The following is a 26,676-nucleotide window of genomic DNA, read 5'->3' as shown; positions in this document are numbered from 1 at the left end:
TTAACTTAACTTAACTTAACTTAACTTGACTTACCTTAACTTACCTTTACAAAACTTAGCTTAACCTAACTCATATAGCCCTCGTAAACGAAATTCCTGTCTTGTCCAAAAACATTTTCAGGACTTAGCCAAAGGCCACACTGTCTTTTACGATTATCTCGGCTGGTTTATGATCTTCTACACCGAGGATACTGGTGTGATACTCAATATCACCTTCTCTGTTTGTGCCATCATAGCCATCTTAGTTGCGGTTTTTCTGATGTCACGCACTGACGACACCGACCCTACGAAGGGCGTCTTCTTACGCTTCCTTACCATATTAGTTGTACAAATTATAACAATAGCTGCGGCGGTAGGACTAGCAATTTTAATTGCGGTTACCATAGATGGCATCGGCGCCTCAGAGTGTTGGTACTCAGAGTCATGGCTCATCTTTGGCATCTACTTTTGTCCTGTCTTCTTTATTATGTGTTTGCTGCCGGCAATTTACATACGTTGGACCAAGGAGGGAGTAAGTAAATTTTAAAATCTGCCATATTTAATATTCGTATAAACTGRTATAAATATTTTTAGACCAATATGCTTCACGACGACTCCATTGCCTGCTTCATGCACTCGCATTGCCTCATTTTGGTGTGCCTTTGTCTGGTTATGACTGGTTTGGGTGTACGCTCGGCTTTCTTTCCAATGATTGGCATCTTCTTCTATATCATATCAGTTGTATTGAATATAATAAATAACTTGTGGGGCAAGAGTAAGTTTTAAGGCCCTTAAGGAGTCATAGTTTCTGATGTATCATTTTTGTGTGCTCTGTTTTTTTTTTTCAGGCTACTTGTACTTGCCTATACATCTCMTTTGCCAATTGTTGCCATTTTGGTTTTATACATATCAAACATTTGTCTTTCTGACAACATTCATACCAATGCAAGGGCGCAGTGGAACAACAAGTAAACCGGAATTTATGATTGCTGGCATTTGTGCTATAATGAGCATACATTTCGGCGGTTTCATTGTAAGTGAGATTTATTTCAGATATGAGATTTGTCAAAGCAGGAAATCTGAGAAACGTGATTTAGTTATTCCTCTACACTATACCAATATCTATTMATTTCCAATTWTTCCACCCCTACCTACAGCTTCCAATATTGCATAAGTTCCGCAAATCGAAAACTTKTATAAGTTTATTTGGAGCTCTATTTTTGATATTCATTATGATTGCTTGCCTGCCTGTTGGCTTCCCATATAAGAAGGATACGGCTGTACAGAGAGTTTACATTTTGGTAAGCGCTTCAGTGAATAATTTTCAAAATTTAGAAAGCGTAAAACTTACAACCATACTAACTCAAGTTTATTCTAAATAAAACAGCACACGGCACGCAYATTCTACGACGAGCGAGGTTTTGTCTATAAAAACGAAAGCGGTTTCTATGTGCAACCTGTCGATAAACGCATTAACACATTGAAGAAAATCGTTTTCCAGAATGCTGAACCAAAATMCAAAATTGCAGAATATTGTGAGACAGAACTTTTTTGCGGTCTGCCATTATATAATTCGCGTTGGATGGACTGGAAGTAAGTGTACATGACATTATAATTTGTGCATACAATATGTTTCGAAAAAAAATTTTTAAATATACACTTTTCAATTTACTATTAATTTTATACYAGAAACTCCTCCAGCTGGGTGTTGGCGCCAAGTCCATATCTGCCTATAYCTACTGAACTAAAGTTAACCTCAAAGGTTTATATTACTGGGACAAGAGTCCSTTATGGTTTCAGCTTAAAGTCAGCAGATCGCGTAGTGATCTATGTGGATCCTTATSCCAATACGAAAGTGATTGATTGGACCTTCGATAAGACGCCATTGAAAAATAATTTCTCGACACCTTACTTTGTGTATCACCTATATTCGATGGATAATAGGCCATTGGATTTCTGGATTGAATTGGACGTAAGTGTGGAACTGTAATAAATTTTTATTTTTTTAATTCGAAAAATTTCGGAAACCATTTTTAATTCAATTTTTTTTTTTTTTTTTTTTTTTTTTTTTTTTTTTTTTTTTTTTTTTTTATTTTTTTTTTTTTTTTTTTTTTTTTTGGAATGTACTTCGTTTATAATGCAGAAAGTAAATTCCTCTTTACGAAAAATTCTTTACCCTACCACAATTTTTCGTAAAGAGGTTTGTGTTTAGRATTAATTAGGTTTAAGACTTTGCTAAATTATTTCTTTTTTAAAAATTAATAAAATGGTTGCTTACATTTAGGAAGATAATATGAATAAAAGTTCTYAAAACCAAGATTCTGTAAGAGAACTCCCAAAATATACTTATACTTCATTATTCTCTACTTTCAGCGCGGTACTCCAGACTATGAAGGCGCCGCACTGCGTCTTGGCATCGGCGCACACTTTATGTACCACAATGCCTACTACACTGAAGAAYTTAAAGAGTTCCTCAAGCTATTCCCAGAGTGGTCCTATCCGATAGACTGGTTCGCTTCATATGAGAGTCGCGTTTTCTAACAATTTCATTAAATTTTCATTTYTTCGAATTTATTATGAAGTGAAACAAATATATTTTTGTTTTTAATTTCTTAACACAACTTAAGAATATTTTTTATTATTTTTTGTATAATGATAATTTCAAAAGTTATAGAAATAATCATATAAAAACTAATAAATAGATATGTATATCTGATTATAAATAGTTTCTTTTTTACAAAATGAAAATAAAATATAAAAAATATAACAAAAAGTCTTTAAAGGATTTTTCTTATGTCAATAAATATCGTGGTGCTGTAAACTTCTACAGAAAGACGCATATCTCAGAAGCTTTTCTCAAGCACTTTGTTCGTTGGTTTGCATTGGCTTAAAGAATATACAAATTTTATGCAAAAAGTCATTAGTTTAAAATTAAAGCTATGGCATCCGTAAATAATAGTAGTTCAGGSTTTGAACGTTATCGTCAACGTGCAGCGAGGTGTTTGGTTCCGRTTGCTTAGATTCGCCAASTGTCATACGAACTCGTCCAAGCGCTCACTGTGGACCAGGCTGGGAACTCAGCGACGAGCTCACGAAACTCATCTGTGTTTGAAATATCGTCGTGAATTTTATGGCCTATAACGGCTATATCTAATGTTGAGCCTGACCAATCTGGACTGTTATGCTGGATAATTGGAAAAATAAAAACCAAACAAGTTAGTGGTTTGGTGGTAAAGATCTATTATATAGATCAAAATGTAAAGTAAAAATTTTTTTAAACCCTTTCACGACGTTTWCACGAGGTTTATAATACGCAGACCCTATGAAGTATACATACTCGTATATTAAAATTATCTGCGTGGCGGTCTAAATTTTGAGTCGGTCTGTCTATCTCTCTGCCTATCTCTTCTATCTCTCTGTCTATATACAGGAAATTGCCCCTCAGTTTCAGAGATATCGACCTGRAATTTYCCACTTGTCCTTTTCTCACCAAAAAGCTACATATTTGTCGSAACCGCCGATAGAGGACCGCTATAGCTTACAGCTTACGTGCAGAGTGACCGAWCCAACTCAARTTCTTGTTTGGAGTACTTTTTATTCAACAAGGTRTCATCACCGACCTTTCACCTACCTCGAATTCCATATGAAAACGGAACGGCGCCGGATCCAARGCATATGACAAATATATAAAGTACGGTGCCTCAAAATGCTCCTGAATTGGCGTACGATCCAATGACCAATCAATCAGTTTGGTATCATTCATAGGTTTTATGAAAATACTCATATGATCAGGACCCGCAACTTCCAAGCTAATAATAAGATTCGTATTTGAGATGCGATCTTTGCGCATAATACGCAATCTCGGCCAACCACCTGTTTTCGGAGCAGGGCCATCAATCCAAAAGCTTTGATCGCTGATCAAAAAACAAAACAAAATCAAAATCAAATTGAGTCAAATCTAAAATACTAATTGACAAGCATACCGCCAGCCCAGCCAACGCGAACTGTATATTGGATAGCCGCACATTATTTCAGTCTCGCAATTCACCGGTTTATCGATGGATGTCGTATTCATATTCTCAAACATATAATCCACAGAGTGTGGATGGCGATCAACGGGCACGATATAGTAGCCGGCATCGCTGTAGCGTACTGTCATGGCGGGATCGGCATTATGGAAAGTGCGTATTGTGTGCTGAGAGAGAWATAGAGAAATTATAGGAACTTTAAATTAATGTCTATAACTCGAATTATTAATTTGTAACTTACCGCGACATARAAACGCTGTGGCGCTTCACGCTCCTTATAAGGAAAGCCTATAGGGGTGGCGGCCAAAATTATGAAAGCCAAACAAACGCCACCGAAGATGGAAATAATAGTTTTTGACTTGCGGAAGAGGCATAAAAGTGGTACCTGCATATAAATTGAAACCAAATAAATTATATAAACTTCTACGAAACTTTTAGTCTCCCAACCTACCAAGAAAGGCGCCATAACCAGGCATATTAGCATCGTAAAGCCACCAATAAGAATTTCTGGATTTTTATTGGCGCCATCACGACCCTGCATCGGTATGAAAATGACATAGAAAGCATAACAGCAGTAACTGTAAAAGAGAAAAGGCAACAGTTGGCAGACGATATGTGGTATGAGCCAGAGGAAAGCTACGAAAGAARCAGAGATTATTATTTGAAAGAAACTCAAGCAATAGCAACAAGAAAAACTCACTTGTTTTGTGAAAGCAAGTGATCATATTCAATATCACCGACAACACATAGAAGCCGATACAAAGCATCAAAACAAATGCCGAGCGTATGCCAAAAGAGATCAAAAAGATGCAAACCACCGTTAGTATCAAACAGTGGGCATGCATGATGAGCTGAATGGCATAACCCAAAGGAAGACCGTGCTGCAAAGTAATATATAATCAACTACTATCGCAGACATATGTATATTTACACCATACACACCTCTTTCGTGTGACTCAAATAGACCGCCGGTAACAAGCCCATCATAAAGAACATCGGACAAAAGTATAAACCGAAAATCATCCATGGCTGTGAGAACCACGACATCGATAAACCGACCGAGTCCATAAATATCGCAATTGTGATCGTTACTAAAATCGCCRAGAGCACAGCAGCGACTTGTATACCCAATAAAATGCCGAATTTGATAAAGACGCGACGACGGAACATGCCCGTCTGGTGTGCCATATTCCAGATATAGGCCAATATAGTGATAATGGCAATGACACAAACAATAATATTTACAACAGTGCCGGTGGTTTCCGAATAGTAGACAATAAACCAACCAAGTACATCGAAGAAGATTGTATGTCCCTCTGCATATTCCTATAATTAAGAAATATGATAAATTTTAGTGTTATATAAATATACAGCGTAGCATAAGTTATAAATAAAAGGACTTACAGATGGATCTTCCATTTCGTGAGCATTACATAACGCTTTGGTCAAGGCCAATACATTGTCGCCCGTCAGCTGATAAGTTCTTTGCGGTATCAAGCTGAAGCGATCATATTTCGTATGATAGACATAGCCATTGAGCGTGTGCGCCATATCTAAGCCTGAAAGATTTAAAGGAACAAAAGAGCATTCGAATTAGATAGATAGTTTCGAAAGTTTTTCATAAAACAATCAATAACTCCTTTGTATAACAATAAAAATCTTGATATTTGTATAAATTGATAAAAACATTTTGTCCATTTTTGAGAGTATTTTCGATTATAGATCGAAGTATTTACTTATCATAATAGACCGACGTTCTCAGTTTTTCAAATAGGATCGGTTTTTTTGTTCTTGAACCACCTTTTAACCTATCCTAACCTAACCAATAGCTTTTAACGTTTACATTATCACAGTTGAAGAGATCTGTATTGTTAGACACCATAATGAAATGAAAGAAAATGTTTATGAACGACCAAAACGAAAGGGATAATTTATATGCCCTTTCWTAGCTCCAGCCTTTATAGCTTTATAAGGTTAAGTTCGGATCCAGACCTAAAGCAATTAATAGCTAAGGTCAAAATCGTGATATCTAAAGCTATTCAATGATATCTCTGACTGGAATGGCATTATCTGACAGTAAGAAGGTACGTAGAAAGTGTTTTTTGGAGCTTCAATGATCGAAGATTTTATATACTTATCAACAGATTCATCAAATATATCTATATATACTACCTGTTTACCATATATATATATATACATATTGCACTTACCAGGTATATTTCCGAAATCTCTAAATATTCTGAAATCAGTCTCGGAAGGTACAAATCCAAATTGAAACAATTCTTCGCCGATCGTGGAAGCATACGGATGTTCTATGTGACTGCCATAATATTTCATTAACCAAGGATGGTCAGGACCGGACTGGAATAAAATTTCACGACCACCAGAGCCTGCTGAATCCAAGTTTATGACAGCTCTATAAAGTTAGGAGTTCATCATTAAATTTACTTTTGACTTTTCTTTTTACTTTCCATCATTACTCACTTGACACTGCGCGCCCATTTGTGTTGCGTAATGAACCCATGTGATCCTTGTAATGGATTTTCTTCGGCGCCATTGAATARAAACACAATCGAGTGCTGTAGCGGTGTCTCATATTTGGAAATCACACGCAATGTCTCCAACATAATGACAATCATTGCGCCCGAGTCACCGGCACCGGAGCTACCAGGCACCGAGTCGTAATGACTGTTGACGAGCAAACTCGATGTRCTATTTGTGCCACGCGGCGTTAATTTCACCACAACATTCTGTATGCTCTGATACACATTCACCATTTTCCAGATGACATAATTACCAGAGGTAACCTGTACTTCATGTTCTATATCATAGAGATCTGTGCGCGCATCTCTTACTATTTTACTGATTTCGGTGAGTAGAAATTGCACTGCGGTTTGTTCGTTTGCAGCACTGCCCACAACTTTYGGGCCGATTTTGGTGAGACGCAGCAGCATGCTCTCCGCGCTCTCGCCAATAAAACGACCCGGATGTGTGGCTTCATCTTCCAATTTGAGCTGTTCYGGGTAGCTATGATAGCTGGGTATGACGGTGAGGTAGAAGAGTAGAAACCAAAACGCAATAAATAAAGGCGCCCAATACCAACCGAATTTGCTGCGATTGTATATGATTTTCATATTCTCATATTTGGATTTCATATTAAGCTCGTGCATGGCGACTAATTTTGTCTGTTCGGCTTATGTCGGAGTTGTTGATTTAGGTAAGGATATCTATAAAGAAATTAAAAAAAAAATGTTTAGCTCCAAATTTCTAAAACTTTAGCATTTTTAATTCAAAATCTTTAGAATTTTTAATATTAGAGTCAAAATCACCTAAGCACTTGAGTTAAGTAGGTTAATTGATACCTCATCAATCATAATAGAGTTCCTGATCCTTGATCACTATATTAACGAAATTCAAAATATCATGTTCTGAAGTGATTTTTAGAATAATTATAACATTGAGTCTCAAACAAGTTAGTCCTCACTACTATAATTATCCATATTACATTATATCGACTTGTGGCTTTTTCAATATATTTTCAGAGAGATATTTGGAAGTTTTTAATTACTCACTGTTTGTAGTAGCATAAAGTTCAAATTATCAAATTATTGAAAATTCTCGCTGCTGAAGTGTTAAACTGCTTTAAACCTAATTAACATTCCATTGCTTTATTAGGTTTCGGTATAATATGTTATACGCAAAAAAATTTATAAAGTTATATTCTGAATAAAAGTATTATGAAAATCTGACATAATTGATATATACTCTAAAATATTTCTCTGATTTATGAGAAACCAGTTTTAAAAAAAGGATATGGTTGACGCTTGCATTGAATTTATTAAAWTTGCGTTTAAGAGGTTAGACCATTCTAGAACTCTTAATTTACAATTTAAATCAAAAAATTCCTCCAGGCTTTACTAACAACCTATTGATATTTTGATTCAAAAGGCCATTTAATATATCCAACCTTTAGAGTCACATTTTACAGGTGTTAGCTGGCACAAAAGGAAAAGTGCGGTCTTAGTCAGCAGAGAACCTTTAAAAATTGTATATGTTTTTTTTAACAAAAATGGCTTTGAAGTYGTTTAAAAGAAACGTTTTAATAATAAAAAGTTAATCTAGCGTGTGATTTAAGCAAAAGTACTTTCTTCAATAGCCTTTTTTGACAGATAACGAGTGAGTAGTGTCAAGCTATCATGTCACTTTTCCGTCATGAAAAGACTTATGCCTGAATGATGCTTACAAATCGTTCAACTTTTTTACAAAAATTCACGTTCTGTAAAGAATGTGTTTAGTAAGCTTCGCTCAACTTATAATTAACATAATATTCCTACTGAGCATACGACCATCATCCATCTTGAGACCCAACATACATTATTGGATAATATTTMACCGAATAGACCAAGTCCAACAMGCAGTGAAGAAAAWATAGCAGCCGTGGCTGAAAGTGTAAACAAAGATCATGTTTCCCCCTTTWTCGCATAAAAAGTAGACAAAGAGAATTTTTCTAAGTAAGTTTTATTTTGATAGTTTGATCGATTTAACTTTGGTTGTTTGTGAGACAAGTAATTTAAAAAGATTGGAGGTCGGCACCATGCCCACTTGTTGAAATATTTTTGGTCACAGATATTCCTACTTACTTCAACGCTCTGTAGCGAATTAAAGTTCTGTATCTTATATTCCGGCTTAGTTATGGCGCCTCAGTGTGGTGTGTCAGTTGTCAGATTCCTCTCAAATACAATAACAAGCTCCCTTGAAACCAMAGAACGCTCGTACCATATTTCATCACGATTTCTTGCAAAGACAGACAGTCATTCGGAATTTAACTGCTCCTATCGCCAATTTTTATACCCTGAACAGGGTATAATAAGTTTGGCACGAAGTTTGTAACACCCAGATGGAAGGGTCGGAGACCCTATAAAGTATATATATAAATGATCAGTATGTCGATTTAGCCATGTCCGTCTGTCTGTCCGTCTGTCTGTATATATACGAACTAGTRCCTWASTTTTTAAGATATCGTTTTGAAATTTTGCAAACGTCATTTTCTCTTCAAGGAGCTGCTCATTTGTCGGAACTGCCGATATCAGACCACTATAACATATAGCTGCCATACAAACTGAATGATCGGAATCTAGTTCTTGTATGGAAAATTTGCACATTTGACAATGCATTTCCATAAAAGTTGGCACAGGTTATTTYCTAAAGCTAAAATATAATCTCCGAAGAAATTGTTCAAATCGGTTAACTATAGCATATAGCTGCCATACAAACTGAACCTTAAGAATCAAGTTCTTGTATGGAAAACTTTCACATTTGACAAGATATATTCACGAAATTTGGTATAGATAGTTTCCTAAGCCAACATTGTAATCTCCGAAGAAATTGTTTAGATCGGTTAACTATAGAATATAGCTGCTATACAAAATGAAAAATCGGAAGCAAGTTCATGTATGGAAAACTTTCACATTTGACGTGGTATCTCCACGAAATTTGACATGGATTACTGCTTAAGGTAATAATATAATCTCCGAAAAAAATGTTCAGATCGGATTACTATAGCATATARYTTCCATACAAACTGAACACATAATTACTAACAGAAATKMACCTGTGTGGGGTATTTAGCTTCGGTGTAACTGAAGTTAACGTTTTTTCTTGTTTGTGTGTAACTTTAGACTTTTACTAAACATTTTATATAATTAATTTATATAAAATATAGGACAATATAATATGGTATAAAACCGCTGATTTTTGGTTTCTATTTATCCCATAAGTACATAATATAATAATTAAGTACAAAAAGCAAAAACAAATTCCATTTGAACTTGGCCTTCATGGGCAGACACAAAGTAATAAATAAATGTCAAGAACAGACACATACCTACACACAACAGCATGTGCGTATGTATTAACCACAACAAGTGCTTATCGACAAATTAATAAAGTCGCATCATTAATATTGTGCTTCATTTCCATTTAACAAGAACGCACTGAAACTTCACTGTTATTTTTTATATTTTATATTTTGTTTTTTCATTTTTCAGTTTCACATAAATCTCCCCGAATCCATTATAAATAATTATGTTGGTGTGACTTTTCGCTGCATTTTTGTTGCAACARCGAATAAAAACTGAAAAATATTCGAAAAAAAAAATATTCACTTTCACACTCACTCACAACAAGTAGCTGCAGCTTAATTATATAACACGACCGCCAAACTCGTTAAAATCATCAATAACAAGCATTTATGCGCCGGCGTGCCTCGRCGTTAGCGATGCGTATTCAGAAAAACTGCATTCGAATTGCAGAACAAAGAGCAGCTGCTGGCGCATTAATTGAATTGTCTGGAAGCGGCTGGCATACGTAACATATATGTGGCGTGAAAGGCTSGGGTTACGGCACATATTTACAATTATTTCATATTTAACTCGTTTGCGCGTGTGACAAATGCTTGTGGCCACACAATCAAACGCACGCCGTTGACCGCTCGCTGATTGCCGCAATTTATGTATAATTTTTTTGTGTTATTCCATTAAGGCGAAATATAAATGAGAAATTATRGGAAAAAATATTCAACAATGCAATTCTACATAAATATAAACATGTTGAACGTGTTAAAAAAAAAAATAAGTTTTTTTAAATAAAATGCAACTTATTAAGTTATGCATCGCTTGATTGAGATTTTGATTGATTAATGGCATTGCTACACACACGTACACAAGTGTGTATAGTCAAGGTTTTATAACTGCACTTTAATCTCATAAGCTGGATTTCATGTGCGCTTGAACCTTACATGATGGGTGTCCTTGGACAGCCTCTAGGCAATACAATACTGAAATTCAGTARTATAATTGTATATAGGATATAGCACGATTGGGATCTTGGTTGAAGGTTCGGTTCAACAAAACTCTTCAATATGATGTTGACCGTATTATAAAGGGTTTTTCAATAGGGCGCCACAAAAATAGGTATCCGATAGGGACAGCAAACGACACCAAATTTTTGCCTATTATTTTGCATTTCCTTTCAGTAAAGTTTATCATTTCATCATGCAACGAAGGTCGAAATTAATTTTAATCTACCCAAAACAAATAAAAACTTTGAAAAAAATTACATTAATTTTAAAGGTATAATTGATACATAGACGTCTAAAGCTTTAAAATGCTATAATTTTAGAAAAGTATTTTTCAGATGATATAAGAATCAAATCAATTGTGAACTGGACTGACAAAAAAAAAAGGTTTCGGATCAATTAATAAAATTCTTTATTGGCGCATTTAAGCAAATTTTTGACTTTTCCGTTTTTTATTCATTTTTGGAGCTCCATTTGCCAGATTGTTGAACAATTTCGACATCATATTCATACGCCCCCATCACGCTTCTTGTAACGATATATTATGCTGAATGTACAATCCTCAACCTCGTTGTCAAGCATCTCCTTTGCGATAACTACACGACGTAGTTTTTGCAGCAGACTCTGGTATTTTAGTAAGTGAGAGTGAGAGAGAGAGAGAGAGAGGTTAGTCCAGCATTGTCAAGCCTTATACCGAACACATTAATTATAAAATGCGTTGAGTCTATTCATAAGAGATGTTGAAATTCTTTGCTGCCTCGCTGATGCAAACGCAAAATTTCAAATAAATTTCGCACATTCTTGAGGATTTGAGTTTGATGCTGCTTCTATGGTGGGTCTTACGCAACGTGTGCCCGATTACCCAACGTTTTTCAATATAGACAAGTTGTTTGTTTGGTCGAAATCCAAAAGTTTGAACATWCCTTGCTACATTTTTAAACAAGGAGTGAAATGCTTGTTTTATATTCGGAGCCAATATTTGGGGGAAAATTTCAGTGGTCAAAAGGGTAAGGGTCGAACTACTCAACCGATTTGCTTAATTTTCTTTTTAAATGTTCACAAAACGCCTGGCTATCGTACATTTTCATAATTTTTTATAATTTATTGACAATGTTATGACAAAATTTATCTAAAAAAATATGTGGCAATATTAAAAACAAAAAACATTGATTACTTTTTTATTTATCAACGTCTAGTAGGGACGATAACCATTCACGTACTTTTTAAGAATAAATTGGATTTTTGTGTTTCAGTTGATCCAAACATGAGAAATCGTGTCCGTCAGTGAAAAAACGCATCTCATTCACCCAGCCATTTCTTCGACAGATGTCATCAAAAAATTCCGAAAAAATTGTGTATACACTCCACAATATGCCTCATGATATATGAAAAAACTTCTATTGTAGAATAAAAATTTTTATGAAAAAAATTAAAAAAAAAAAAAAACAGGTCAGGTTACCCTACTGAGCCCTTAAGTACGTTTGTTTATATGAAGGGGTGAATTTCCCCAAATTTTCTTATAAATACAAACATATGTATGTATTTGGAATTAAAACATATCATTATAATATAATAAGGCAAATTTACCTTCAATAATTAGTAAGTTAGACAGGTGTCAAAAAAAATTTGCTTTTGTAAATTAAATTAAAATACTACTTGGAAAATAATTAAGTGGATTTTAATATATTAACCATTAATTGTTTTAAATTTACTTTATAGTGTACCAGTTAACTAAACGCCCAATCAATATTAATTGATGTTTGTTTTCTTTCGTTCAAAGCCGGAATCCAAACTCATTTAGACACTTTTGGGTCACTTAAATACTGATTGGATGGTACATTAACTCTAACTGCTTTATTTCACGGTAAATCGATTACTAAAGTTCTCTTAATTGTCCCATCTCGAGTTTATTTAGAAATTGTGTTACTTTTAAGTGTTGGAACCGATGCTCGACGCTCACAATTTTAACCAGAAGAGGACTAAGTTATTTACATTCCTTATCAAAATGTGTTTATCTGACTTTTCAAACTGGAGGCTTCAGAAACAAATTTTTCCCTACAGAGCCTTGTAAATATTTTATTATTTAACTTAATATAGAATATGTATATTCCGTATGATTATCGGCGGGTTTAGTTCCTCTTAATCTGTATTAACCTTCTTTGCAGCATGTATGCAGCAACATATTAATATAAGTATATCTAAAGAGAAATAACATATACATATAAACCAGTATCTCATTTTTGTAAACAAAAACTTTCTTAACGAGATCGTCCCTCGGTACCCACACCCAAATTAAGATTTTTGGTTAGGAGGTTTCACGCGCTAACACGTGTTTGATTGATTGTCGTTTCTTTTAAGTCGTTCGTGAGTTATAGCGTCGCAAACATGGAGCAAAATAAAGAGAAAATACGGCATATTNTATTTTTTTTTTTTTGGATTTTTATTTATTAAAATTTTTTCAGGATTCTAGTAGGGACGATAACCATTCACGTACTTTTTAAGAATAAATAGGGTTTTTGTATTTCAGATGATCAATGAACATGAGAAATCGTATCCGCCAGTCATATATCCGACAGATGTCATCAATAAATTCCGAMAATATTTGTTTATAYACTCCACGATATAGSTCATGATATGTGAAAAAAGTTCTATTGTTGATGAAAAAATTCTATGAAAAAAAAATATGTGAAAACATAGGCCAGATTACTGTACTGAAGCCCTATGAGATGCAATTTTCTGTCATACTCTTAAACAAATTATACCAAAAATCGTTGAAGTTGATCAATAACTCAGGCAATTCATCAAATATAGATGTATAGTGGGCAGCTTAAGTCCTTTGACTTAATGGTATTACGGTTATCCCAAACAATAAAAGAGACTTTTTTCTCATTGAAAAATACTAACTCAGCTTAATAAGAACCCAAATGTGTTTCCTAAATACCAAAAATTCTTCATATCAGTCAATGAGAGAGATGACAGAAGTTTTTAAGAGAAACTGGTTCAGCAAACTCTTTTTATATGGTACACAGATTTCTTTTAACTGTCTTCTTTAACGCGGAGTTGCATGAATATATTATCAGTTAATGAGTTATATACACTTATATATGATAAACAGAACAACCAATTATAATTATTTTATACAACTTCGTGTAATTTAGCGAAAGTATCTACTGGTCGCCTCCGTTTAAGCCCTTCGGTATTTTTTTTTTTTTTTTTTTTTTGTTTTTTTTTTTTTTTTTTTTTTTTTGTTTTTTTGTTAAATAAATAGCGATTTATGGCCTTAATTGACTCAGCGACACTAATTTGGGATACTAAAATTTTAATGGTCTTGAGAAAATCATTTATGTTTTAAACTTAATTATATTTTACAATTTAATTGCTGCCGATTTTATGGCCTTTTCCCTTCTTCAAATGAACCGCCGGAGGAAAAATATGGTCAAAAGCAAATATTTACCACCCAGCTGACGGTTATCTGTGGAAGAACGCAAATATTCCACTGGTCAAGAAATAAAGCAATTATATACCGTTAAAACTCATAAAAATAGATTAGAAGCAATAGCGTGTATAATTATTTATATCTGCAATGGTGTGTGTATGTTAGAAGGAAATTTTTTTTCTTGCGCTGAGAAATTTATGAAATCAACAATTTGTCTCAATTTGGAAAAAATACCTAGAACCATCGCAAAAGAAAAAGAAAAGAAAAATCGCAAAGGACTAAAACTGGTATATTTCTGGTTTTCTTCCTCATGAGAAAAAAATACTCAGAATATAGAAAACTATGAAAACAAAGTTTCGCTTTTAGTGCTGAGTTAAACTTTATTAATTTTCCGCACACTTCCATGCAATAAAACTAAAAATAGTTATCAATGTCTACATTTATATATATGTGTATGTGTGTGTGTGTATGAAATTTAGTTTAGAATACAGTTCATTAGCACTTGCGGCCATTGCTTTATCACATAACGCGCGTCTAAATGCGCATTCAAGTTCATTGCTGTCGATAAAAAGAAATGAAAAGAAATACAATATAATTGCAAAATATGTAGATAAATGCGCCAAGCAATAAATATTTGCTTGCAATTAAAGATATGCACTCACAAACACCCAAACAAATGTGTGCTTATTTATTTGTTTGGGTGTTTGTGAGTGCATATCTTTAATTGCAAGCAAATATTTATTGCTTGGCGCATTTATCTACATATTTCACTCTCACACTCACAAACACCCAAACAAATAAATAAGCACACGTACATACATATATAGTGACTATTCCTGTTGCTTGCCTCAAACTTGCAGCAATCACATTTATTATTGCTTGCTTGGTTGGTTGCAGTCATAAATTTTTAATCGTAGCACAATTAAATAAATATTGCACTCACTACCCCGTTATAGTACCAACATGAAACGTTATAAATGACCCCAAATGACTGCAGACAAGCGAATAACAGTCAAATCGTAAATTGGTCAATAATTTCGGTCGTGAGTTCAAGCGCCTCAAATACAATTCGGGCAAATAATGTTAAACGAAAAGATTGATGGTACATTGTCACACAATTAAAGAAATAGTATTTGTATTAATTATTATTTTATTTTTATTGTGTGTTTTTGTTGTAGCATTATTTTTGATGACACTGGAGAGAGAAAAACTTCGACAAAGTATTATTTAACATGTACATTAGAGCGAGTCTATTTTTTCGACAAAATCACGTATGTGGGAAATATTGTACAGATCATTGTAAACAATCTTGCCTTAGATACTATACATAGCTCTAAAACCGGTAACGAACCAGCAGTATTTAAAAGAAGTTTAAAAAATCCAAATAATCATTTGTATGGGATAAGTGACAAATGATCAATAAAATATCAAAATGTACTTATGTACGTATTAAATTTCATTCGTATATATCAACAACTGTCGAAAAAGCTTTTAAGATCTCTAAAAAAACTCGCCTTACAAATAGCTCTTTCGAAACAAGTTTTAGACCCATATTGGAAAATTGTTCAGAGTGATCTGTAGAACATTCCTCGTATACGCGATTTTTCAGTTTCTGTTTTGTCCCAAGTAAATCAACACGCTCTAATGCACATATGTATATACATAAATCAATGGATTTATTGAAATTTTTTCGGCTTGTTGATAGCTGTCGTATGTGCATATAAGTGGAAAAATTCTACTTCGGGTATGTTCTTTATTGCTCTTACATTTTTAGACATTTGAGAGGGCGCCACCTACTTTTCTACTACATAGACTGCACGTCGACGATTGGGATCTTGGTTGTAGGTTCAGTTCATCAAAACTCGAATTGATATTGACCGATTGGAACCTTATTCAAATCATATTACTACGGGTATGATTCATTAATGCTCAAGACATTTTAGACATGTGAGTGGCCTTCTTTTTTACCATTAAAGTACGAAAAGCCTTTAGCTTAACGGGAGATCGGATTTGTCTAAAGCTCAATAAAATCTTTCTCATTTTCAAGGAATCATTCTCAAGTTATTGATTTCTAAGGGTCCGAAAGGGTCTTACTTCAATTGCTTTCTTGAAAATTTGGATCACTGCGTCCCAGAGCCGATCGTGACGGAATTTTCTCTGCTCACCTACCAACGAGGGAAATATGGATAGGGAGAAGTCGCTAAGGAAGCGGCGCAATGAGCTTTTTCACCCTTGCGCCGAAGCTAGGAGGAGCAGAGTGGCAATACAAGTGCTGAGCTCGCTGACTGTGCCCTCAAAGCTGTTTAAGAGGTGTATGTTTTCTGTAGAAATAGCAGCAAGCTAATTCTTCATATGACTCATTTGAATGCCTGCGCATGACGGTAGAGGTGGCAACTGCAAAGCCGATGAGCTAGACATCGGAATGAGACCGAGTTCGATCTTCTAGCGTTCTAGCAAAGGACCATTGGACCTCGCGTGCGCTTAGCTGGAATCTTAATTACCACAATGGATCAGCGCTCTAAGCTAACCAAGTGAAATCCCTGCTAGAATCGACTTCTCAACCTAACCTAACTTGTCAAAGTGGAAAGTCACCTCATTCATTTTTTTTTTTTTTTTTTTTTTTCTACTCATTTACAAATTACTTTGTAGTTAACATTGTCTTCTTTATTTCTCTTAAAATATTTATTTCTTAAAACCGTAAAGATTTGTGTTCACTATTTGCTTTTTATTACCGTTGAAAGTATTTCTGCCAAGCGTAAAATAAATCATCTAAATGGCTCAGCAGCGTTTTACTAATAAAAGGCTACCTTTTAATTGTGAGCTTCCAAAAATACACGCCGACAACCCAAGCACAGAGTATACATATGTAATCATGTAATAATAAAGATGACAACAGGCGAAAATTTCATCTTTGAGGCGTCTAAAAATAAATTGTCATGTTTTCATTACAGCAAAGCGGCAAATGACAAAAGTAAAAGCAAACCGCTATATGCTGCCGCGATATTGGCGCGTTTTTAATGAATTAAAAACAAAAAAATGTGCTAAGGAAAAGAAAACAAAAACAAAATAAAACGGTGTAAATTGCAAGAGTCACAAATTGTCGTCGTCTTGTGTTTTGATAGAAGATGGTGTGTTGTGCGATTAAAATACAAAAGCATTCACAGCAATAAATATAGATCATACATATCTGTGTAGGCATGTTTGTAGTGTGGTATAGTGGTGTGTATATCATAGCAATTTGTTTGTATTGTTGTCGTTAGCCGTATGCGCTAGTTAACGATTTTGTTTTTCTTTAATATTTTTCTGTCATTTTCCATAAAGTATTTTTGGTGTTTTGTGTATTTTGTGTATTTTGCTAAGCTCATATGTTGCATGATTTTCATTTGGGACACGCGTTCAGTTCTTATTTAACCTAAATACACAGCTTCCTACAAACATACGTGTTGTTTTTACGAGTTTAGCAATTTATGACAGCGAAATAGCGAAATGAGAACTGTTGATTCGCATGACTCAAGCATAACGGCACATCACACCATGAGAAAAATCATTTTGAAAGAAGATGTTTCGGAAAATGCAAAACAATTAGATAAAAGCTATTAACACACATAAGAATTCAAAAATGACTAAGTCGGTTCACTTTTCGCTAAAATCAGCTGTCAAATTATTTTAGCATATTTCACAGCAATTTTTGTGATTTATTTTATTTAGCGTTTTACTTTCAAAATAAAAAAATCCATTTTGTAGAAAATCGCGTAAATTTCATATATTAAGAGAATCATTTACTGCACAATGCCTGGAACCGAAGTGTCCTATTTAAAAAGCAAATCTAGTAGTACTAGGAAGCAGAAAACTTAGAACTCGGAGAATAATACAAAATACAAAGTTCGTTCCAAAGTAAAAAAAAAAAACAGAATAAATGTTTTTTTCGGCAAAATCAATAAATTTTATTCAAAATAGTATCCTTCTGCTTCCTTTTGCAAGCCTTGAATGACCTCTACGTCTGCATAACGCTTTCCTTTCATGGGCAAATGCCTTTTTTCGAAAAGGAAGCAGTCACACGGTGTCATATCATGTGAATACGGGGTTAATGATTAAAAAGTAGTTTGCGGTCAAAATCTCGCCTTCGAATGTGGAATTGTTTGGTCGTCAGTCAATTTGTGCGGAACAAACCGTGCATACACCTTTCGTAAGCCCTAATGTTCGTTCAAAATGCGATAAATCGATGTTTTGGAGATGTTCAATTCCATTTCCATGAATTTCAATGATGATTTCGGCTGATTTTTGATGAATTCACGCAAATTTTCGATGGAATTTCCGGTGATCACGGATTTTGATCGGACCACATGTTGATCGTTAATTACGAGGTGTGTCCAAAAAGTATCGCGAAAGTTTTGCTGCCAGTTTTCTTCGATTGCAGGGGTGTGGTGCATCATGAGTTCTTGCCACAGTGAAGAACAGTCAATAAGGAATATTACCTGCAAGTTATGCGCAATTTGCGCGAAGCAATCTGCCAGAAATGTCCGGATTTGTGGAAGAACAAAAATTGGAAAAAGAAAAAAAGAAAAAGTGGAAGAACACATCTTTGCTTGTGCGCGACTTTTGGCCAAAAACAACACACTAATGATGCCGCAGCCACCGTATTCCCCAGGTCTGGCCCCCTGTGACTTTTTCTTGTTCCCTAAACTGAAGAGGCCCATGAAAGGACGGCGTTACGCTTCTCTTGACGAGATAAAGACGGCATCGAAGGAGGAGCTGAAGAATATAAAAAAATTATTTTTTGAAGTGCTTCGAAGATTGGAAAAATCGTTAGTACAAGTGTATAATATCTTATGGGGATTACTTTGAAGGGAACAAAATAGATATTCATGAATAAATAAATAATTTTTGAAAAAACACAAAATTCGCGATACTTTTTGAACACACATCGTATGTCCACACGGCCACTTTGAAAACGTTGAAACCACTCGTGCACTTTGCCACGGGATAGACAATCATCGCCATAAACTTGTTTCATCAATTGAAAGGTTTCGGTAAAAGTTTTAGCAATTTTGAAACAAAATTTAACGTTGGCTCTTTGTACGAAGCTTATTTCCGCACCGATAACACAAATATATTGATACTTAAAACGCTATAACTGCACTCCAATCAATGAAATATCATGAAATTCTCACTGAAATCGATAAATATTGCAGATTCTAATACACCAATCGACATACCTTCGCATGTGGTATAGATGGCTCCACCAAGGGCCTGTTTACATGGAACACACTTTGTATAGTAGACAGTGTCAACTAAGTGAGCGCATCGATTTATAGCAAAAACTACCACTTGGAATATGCTCGAAAAACTTCCCATAGATATGGAGGGTTTGGCGCGTGGTCGTGCGACTTYTGCACCWATTCCCTCTGACGTTTTCGAGCTGTCAGTGTGCCACTTGGTTGCACTTTTCCTAAGCAGTAGCTCGAGAGCRGAATTATTTCATGCAGCCTCACTGCTGAGGATCTTCSTTAATGAATTGATTTTCTTAATGAATTGTACACTTTTGATAATATTGTTCCTTGGAAGAAGTGCCAATGGTATTTCGCCATTTAAATCCTTCATGCGCTGGGAAGAGTTTACCTYACATCTGTTAAACMATTCTGCTGTCATTTGGAGCAGTTGGAGACGTTACAGCTTCGATAGTTTAAGTCCTACCGAAGGCTGCGACGCTTTTAAGGCTCAAGCCACCGCTCTATATGTGATAATCGGTCGCACGATCATAGTTTACAACCATCTAACAATCCCTAGCTTGCAGCCACAAGATTTGCCAGCTAGCCGATTGCACATTGTAAGTGTTTTAGCAGGATCAACCGCAGAATAGAATCCAGCATGATACGAAARTATTTGACCACATTAGTCATCTTTATCCCTCTGCACCAAGGGAAGTGTTTTCAACTTTCCCTCTAGCTACAATCTACTCCGTGGGCCGAGACGAACTCCGGTATTCCCTACTATGGTTTCAGCTATTTTGGTTCGCAGTACGGCCTCTATCCATCGACGCATCGGTGCCGCCACATTTCTTTTACCATTACCATTCATCTATAATAATGATTAATTTTTTTTTTGTTTTTGGATTTCAGATAAATTTAAACAGAAAAATCGTATTCACCGCCCGACATCTTTTTTCAGAGATCCTCTTGGAGATCGGTTCTATAAACAAGGGAAACAACTTTCCAAAAATGAAAGAAATTRATTTACGGTATAAATTAATCTACAATACTAGTCGAATATGCATATACATATTATTGCCTTTTAAGTTTTCTTCAGCAAAATCTRAAAACTTGCAAATTGACTACATTAGCACGTAATAAAGTTAATCATTCACACACTTGTGCCAACAAAAATTAATATGTGCAAATAACTAATTTGTTGACTCAATTTACAACCTAACAACTACTAGAGAAGTTGTACTGCATGTAGTAATTAACATGCACACACATATACTAAACATTTGCACTTTAAACTACAAACCATATCAGTTCTTTTCAGTTTTATCAAATGAAATGTGGCGCCTACAACTGATTTGCATTAGAACTCACAGACGCTTGCTGCAACGCAATCAAGCTAAACAGTTGTTCGTATTTGTGAAACGTAAGTTATTACAAATGTGCGTATGGGATTCACATATATGTATATTATATAATATATTTATATAATTTGTTTAAAACATATGAAAAAGTTTCCGCTTGGCTTCCGCATTGCTTGCTGTGAGTCAGAACGAGTTGCTCGTAAATGCGTGGAAAACATAAATTAAATAATTAGTAATAGCTGTTAAAAAGTATGCATCCAGTGCAGACCATTAAATGAGTTTCATTTATTTTGATTCATTCCATTAAATAGTTAAATATTTGCCCGCCGTTGACAGAATGTGATTTGCAGTTGAATGCCTCAAAATAATTGAATTATTTAGAGTTTAAAATTGACGACTATCCTTTTTTAAAAATAAATTGCATTGCCAGACGTAAATTATATGAAGCCTGTAATATACATATGTATAGACCGTACCAGATGTTCCTTTATACATCAGGATGACGATATGGCTGTGTATATGTTTCTCAAAGGAGATTCCGCCAAAAGTTTGGTTGAGTTAATTCTAAGGCTAACCTACGAGACATGTATGGCATTCGTATACCTGACTACAAATATTTTTTGATGTCCACGAGTCCTGAAGGTCGATCTCAGACTTTACTGATTGGTGGATCTTATACCTTCAGGATTCACGAGCATAACAAAGGAATTGTCTTCAGTTCGTCTAAGTCCTTTGAACACATCACTGATCTATTAAGTCAGTTATTTCAATCCAACTACGTTATCTTGTTGATTGAAGGTGTAAGATCCAAAGTACTTATAAATATTTACTAAATATTTTATTTCCTATCTATCGAAATAAAGACCTAGATATATGACAATTGCACTTTCAAGTATTGTAAAGGAATTTAATRATACGTAGGCAAATTTTTTTATTCTTTATATAAACGTTATTTGAACGATCTTCTGTGTATTTAACTCTTTCTTCSACTTTTTAGGCATTTATAGAGTAAGGTGCTGGGTGCCATTTTTTATTTTATTTTATAAAGGCCATATTTTATTGAATACTTGCTTAACGTCTAAAAATGTCTAAAAAGACCGCTGCATTCCAAAAGACTCGTTATAATTTTAGCAATTCGATGGCATTGCTGAGATGTTCCATGTCACCTTCTAACCCCAAGCTGGTGTTCGGGTAAYATATTTCGGTGCTCTAAAACAGAGAATGCTACCTCTTTAAAAGCATCTTTTCAAGTACTTTAGAGAAGRCTGTCAGTAAACTATGTAATTACGCGATGTGAATAGCGTCAGCTCTCAAGTTTATTGGGTTTCAGAATCATTGTCATCTTAGCACAAAATTTATGTGCAAAACGGTATATCGTATGTACGCAAATTTCCTATTGGTACTTGTTAGAAGAGACTGTAGGAACATGATCGGAATACTAACTAGTCWGGTTGCGACRCACGCCCGCAGAATGGCKCTGACAGGTCGAGAAGAATGCAGGAAATATRTAGCGCAAGTCACCAGTAAAACAATGGAGCATCTCTTGAGCATTTGTCCGGCATAGGCATGACCAAGGTATGATGCACTGAAAGAAATATCGATAGTGAGGCCACAGAGTTWGTTAAAATTCGCGTTCAAGCGGATAACTGCTCYTAATGGACCTAGTAACTGRACTCCATCTGGTAACGCAAAGGACCAAAACTGGTATATGCGYKGGTATTGGCCAGCAGACCAACCTAACCTAACCAATGTTGCAATCACAGCAGAAATTGTTCAAGTCGGATTACTATAGCATGTAGCTGCCTTACAAACAGAGCGATCAAAGTTCTTGTAAGGAWATTTTTGGATTTATGAAATGTACTTAGGCTTCAGTGCATGCGAACATAGTGTTTTCATAGTTTTTTCGATTTTTTTTAAGTTGAACAATTGAGAGAATCAGCGACTTATTTATCAAAATTTTCTATTAAACTAAAATTCTTCATTAAAAACCTCACAAAAGTTGTGAAACTTTAGCAGCTACATTAACATAACTGTATTTATATTTGAATTTCAGTGCCAAAACCATACATGAAAGTAATTACTTTGCGGCAGTATAGCTGTATAAACGAACCGGAGCAGCGTTGCATCGGATTTCATTTCATTGGCAGCACAAATGATACCACTCAACCCGCTAGACGTGACCCGCAGAACGCATCGAATAAATTTAATAGTATTTGTTCTAGGAAAAACCAACTGCAAAGCACAACAAATGCTACAAGGCAACGCAGCATGCTGATGCAATGCGTTTCAGACTAAACAAGAACGCAGCAGCCAGCCACAAAGCAAATCACAAGTGGGCAATCGCAACACATCTAGATGTGTATAAGAGACAGGTTTCAGACTAAACAAGAACGCAGCAGCCAGCCACAAAGCAAATCACAAGTGGGCAATCGCAATGAAAGGCATGCCACTTATAAATAATTGCAAAAGCACGCAAGTACATATGTATATCGCATATTTGTATGTAGATGAGTATGTGAGTGTGTGTGCAGTGGGCCTCTATTGTTTGCCACGCTTGCTTCTTAGGTAGCTAGTAGCCAGACTGACTAACTGTGTGATGCAGCCGAGCAGCAATAAGCTGGCAATTGTAGAATTTTTTAATTGCTCTTTTTAAGCTAATGTCGACTGGGGAGCATGGTGCGTGGTGCKACGTTAACCCAATTCCAAATGGTGGCGACAGTCTAAAAAAAATAACTGAAAATTAGCACTAAATTTGCTAATGCATCCATTTGCCAGCGCACAGAGAGGTCGTTAGCCCTAACGAGTGCGAGCGCGTGCACACACCCACAYATACGTACACGTGTGAGCGCCTCCGATTGCACACTTCATTGCATCGCGTTGCATATGYATTTATGCAAATGACACGCAGTCGTCGATGTGTCGTCGCCACCTCAGCGCGTCACTTTGCGTCATTTGGGGCACGCAGAAATTGCACACGCCGGCCAATGTGCTACGGCTTGGCTACCTCCAACTATATGTGGCAGTGCAAAATTTCCAAACGGTTYTTGTACTCTTGCAACATATTGCTACAGAGTATAATAGTTTTGTTCATCTAACGGTTGTACCTAAAACTAATCGAGATGGATGTAGTATGCGTGGCTTATTGGCCTACCTGATTAACCTAACTTAAACTTGCCGAAAATATGGTTCAATGTATAAGATATATAATTGAAATTCGGAGAGAATAATTTCCTAATAATAGTAGCTCTGTGTATCAAAAATGATTTGAATCGGGTGGGGCCCGTATATACCTAATATAAAGAGATAACCAATATATGAGTTATCTTAATAAAAATAAGAGAGCGTGTGTTTCTAATAACAGTGCATTTTGAGTAAGTTAAATCGTATTGAAGCCTTTGAACAAGCCTTTTGTACCTGAACTCATTACCCTGACTTTAATCCATGCAAGTAGCAAGAGTATGAAATGTTCGTTTATACGCTAACCGAACCCTTCCTTACATATTTCCCTTAGATTACTAGCACACATTGCGCTCATATGCAGATTCATATGTAAATAACGGTATGTGTCGCATAGCTGTTTTCTGCATTTTTCACTAAACCAATGCGACTGCTTTCGTCGTCTCGCTGCAACTCATTAATTTCTTGCATTATTTTCCTTTTCGCTGCACAAAATAATTGCGAGCTTAATGGGAAAGTGCAGAGAAATGTTTCTACAAAATTAAGTGACATGAAAAACTACAACATTATAATTGGTTWGCAGAAAATGAAGATTTGAGCAATCAAAAATATAAAGTTTTTTTCATTTGGACTTGTTGCAACTTTCAGGTGGTCGCCTTAGTTATTAGTTTGACCAGATAACCCGGMGAACTCTGTTCTTGTCTTAAAGAAAACAAATAAGCAAGTTTTGGGTTTTGTTAAGTAATTTTTTTTWGGAGATACAAATAAAATATTCAAGTATTTTAATGATTTTTTATTTTAATACTGTTTAGAGACTACATAAGGCTTGCTAGTATACTATAATTTATGTACTGAACAAACCAAAGCCCTAAATGTATGTATTTATCATCTATAGAGACACATGATCTTCCATCAATTAAAATTTTAAATACCTTCGCAGAATATGAGAAAATYAAGCCAGCCATAAGTAAATATATATGCATAAAGACATATGAATATACATACAAACATATGTACATACACACATCCAATAAYAAGTATACCGCGATATTCACGTATCATTAGTTTTAATACCCTCAAGCGGAAAGGTGGAAAATTSTGATTGAGTTTCTCAATATTCTCAATTCCAAGCGATTAAATACGCCAACACAAATCAATTGACGATTTTGTTTTCAACTATTTGCTTTATCTTCGCCCAACGCTTTATTATCAACGATATGCACACGCGTGGACCCCGCAAAATGAACACACACYGCGGCGCACATGCATAACTGCATCTATATATATATATACACAAATACAAACAAACATACATACATACATAAATGCATATCTAAATATACATATAAATATAATACATATATGTATGTATGTATATAYCGTATGGAAATGAGAGAAATGTGTTGTGTTGAGCAATCACGACGTACACATTAAGAACCGTTGTAACACCCACACAGGCATAGCGCATACACACAAGCAGACAAGTGTACGCAGTCATACATACATACATATTTACACACATGTGCAAATGCACATTTATTTTCCTATACGCTGGTATAAATATTTAAAATTACTTCAACATAATTGTGGCGATTGTTGCTCCGCTATCCGAAGCTGTTTTCTTTCGTTTAACACGCGGAGCACACAGACACATGCATACATGCATTCATGTCGGTGAATATGTATGTATGTAAATAAGTAAATTATAGTGGGGTAGAATACCAAAAGTGCAATCAGCCGTGGCGGCGAGTTGTCAGCCATGTGCAGCTAGTGGCTGCCAAACTGTCAATGCGCAAACGACTAATCAAACGGACAATGTGGAGCGACTCTTCGCGGAGATAAGCTGCTAGCTGCAGCAAAGCTTGGTACTTAGATATACATATGTAAGTATGTGGACATATATATTTTATATACTATACTTATACTATGTGTGTGTGTATACACTTTTTTTTTTTTTGTTGATAAACAGTATCATGGGAAAATGCTGAGAAAATTTTTCTTCTCTCAAAATAAGTGGATTTTTAACGCTTGAGTGGTACTTTTCATTTAAATTTCTTTTGATATTTAACTTTTTGGAAAAGAAAAAATCTAAGTATGGACATATTGTCTAATAATGGGTATAGCGGTGGTCATTCTTTGTGGGAGTATATGCGGTTTGATGTTATTTTTGAAAAAWCAAAAAAAAAKKTTTTTTGGAAGAATTTTTTGYTGTGGTCTCTAAAATCAAAAAATTACTTAAAAGCTACCATTACTATTAATATTTAATTACAGCATGATTTTCGAAAACWTATTCATTGACATTAAGAGAGATACATGAATGCTTCACAACAAACACTGCATTTTAAATGTTAAAAAAATTATCTACTGACTCCAATATCRCTCAGTTACCTTAATTAAATTTCACCCTCTTGACCTAGACTCCTTATAACTATCACCCGGATTTTCGAATATCCGGCTGAGTTTACTCTTTATGATTGGTTTTACACCTTAAGGTATTTCCCAGGCYTTAAATCYATAAAATGTTCGGTTGCACCCGAACTTAGCCTTTCCTTACTTGTTATAAATGAGTTAAAAGAAAATTATATTAAAAACTACAAATAAAAACAATATTGTAAACAACAAATACTAAATA

The 26,676-nt window shown here is 35.0% G+C and overlaps 2 protein-coding genes across 2 annotated transcripts in view; one reads left to right on the top strand and one right to left on the bottom strand.

Moving 5' to 3' along the window:
• The window catches only part of LOC108969669 (endoplasmic reticulum metallopeptidase 1), a 7,936-nt gene extending 5,371 nt beyond the window's left edge, over positions 1 to 2,565 (top strand). The window contains exons 4-10 of the mRNA XM_018934533.1: positions 122 to 511; positions 574 to 754; positions 828 to 1,012; positions 1,137 to 1,280; positions 1,367 to 1,572; positions 1,669 to 1,951; positions 2,353 to 2,565. Of these exons, the coding sequence (XP_018790078.1) occupies positions 122 to 511; positions 574 to 754; positions 828 to 1,012; positions 1,137 to 1,280; positions 1,367 to 1,572; positions 1,669 to 1,951; positions 2,353 to 2,520 (1,557 nt within the window). The 3' untranslated portion in view covers positions 2,521 to 2,565. The remainder of the gene's footprint in view (positions 1 to 121; positions 512 to 573; positions 755 to 827; positions 1,013 to 1,136; positions 1,281 to 1,366; positions 1,573 to 1,668; positions 1,952 to 2,352) is intronic.
• Positions 2,566 to 2,703: 138 nt separating this feature from the next.
• The window catches only part of LOC108969661 (endoplasmic reticulum metallopeptidase 1), a 29,056-nt gene continuing 5,083 nt past the window's right edge, over positions 2,704 to 26,676 (bottom strand). Inside the window, exons 2-11 of the mRNA XM_018934520.1 lie at positions 6,492 to 7,234; positions 6,218 to 6,423; positions 5,412 to 5,566; positions 4,950 to 5,333; positions 4,708 to 4,888; positions 4,459 to 4,643; positions 4,249 to 4,392; positions 3,963 to 4,174; positions 3,611 to 3,893; positions 2,704 to 3,163 (exon numbers count right to left, since the gene is read on the bottom strand). Coding sequence (XP_018790065.1) covers positions 2,996 to 3,163; positions 3,611 to 3,893; positions 3,963 to 4,174; positions 4,249 to 4,392; positions 4,459 to 4,643; positions 4,708 to 4,888; positions 4,950 to 5,333; positions 5,412 to 5,566; positions 6,218 to 6,423; positions 6,492 to 7,177 — 2,604 coding nt within the window. The 5' untranslated portion in view covers positions 7,178 to 7,234 and the 3' untranslated portion in view covers positions 2,704 to 2,995. The remainder of the gene's footprint in view (positions 3,164 to 3,610; positions 3,894 to 3,962; positions 4,175 to 4,248; positions 4,393 to 4,458; positions 4,644 to 4,707; positions 4,889 to 4,949; positions 5,334 to 5,411; positions 5,567 to 6,217; positions 6,424 to 6,491; positions 7,235 to 26,676) is intronic.

The sequence above is a fragment of the Bactrocera latifrons genome, unplaced genomic scaffold (genome assembly GCF_001853355.1).
Source record: "Bactrocera latifrons isolate USDA-ARS-PBARC rearing strain unplaced genomic scaffold, ASM185335v1 scaffold_105, whole genome shotgun sequence".
Lineage (NCBI taxonomy): Eukaryota > Metazoa > Arthropoda > Insecta > Diptera > Tephritidae > Bactrocera > Bactrocera latifrons.
This window is presented reverse-complemented; position numbering and strand designations above follow the sequence as displayed.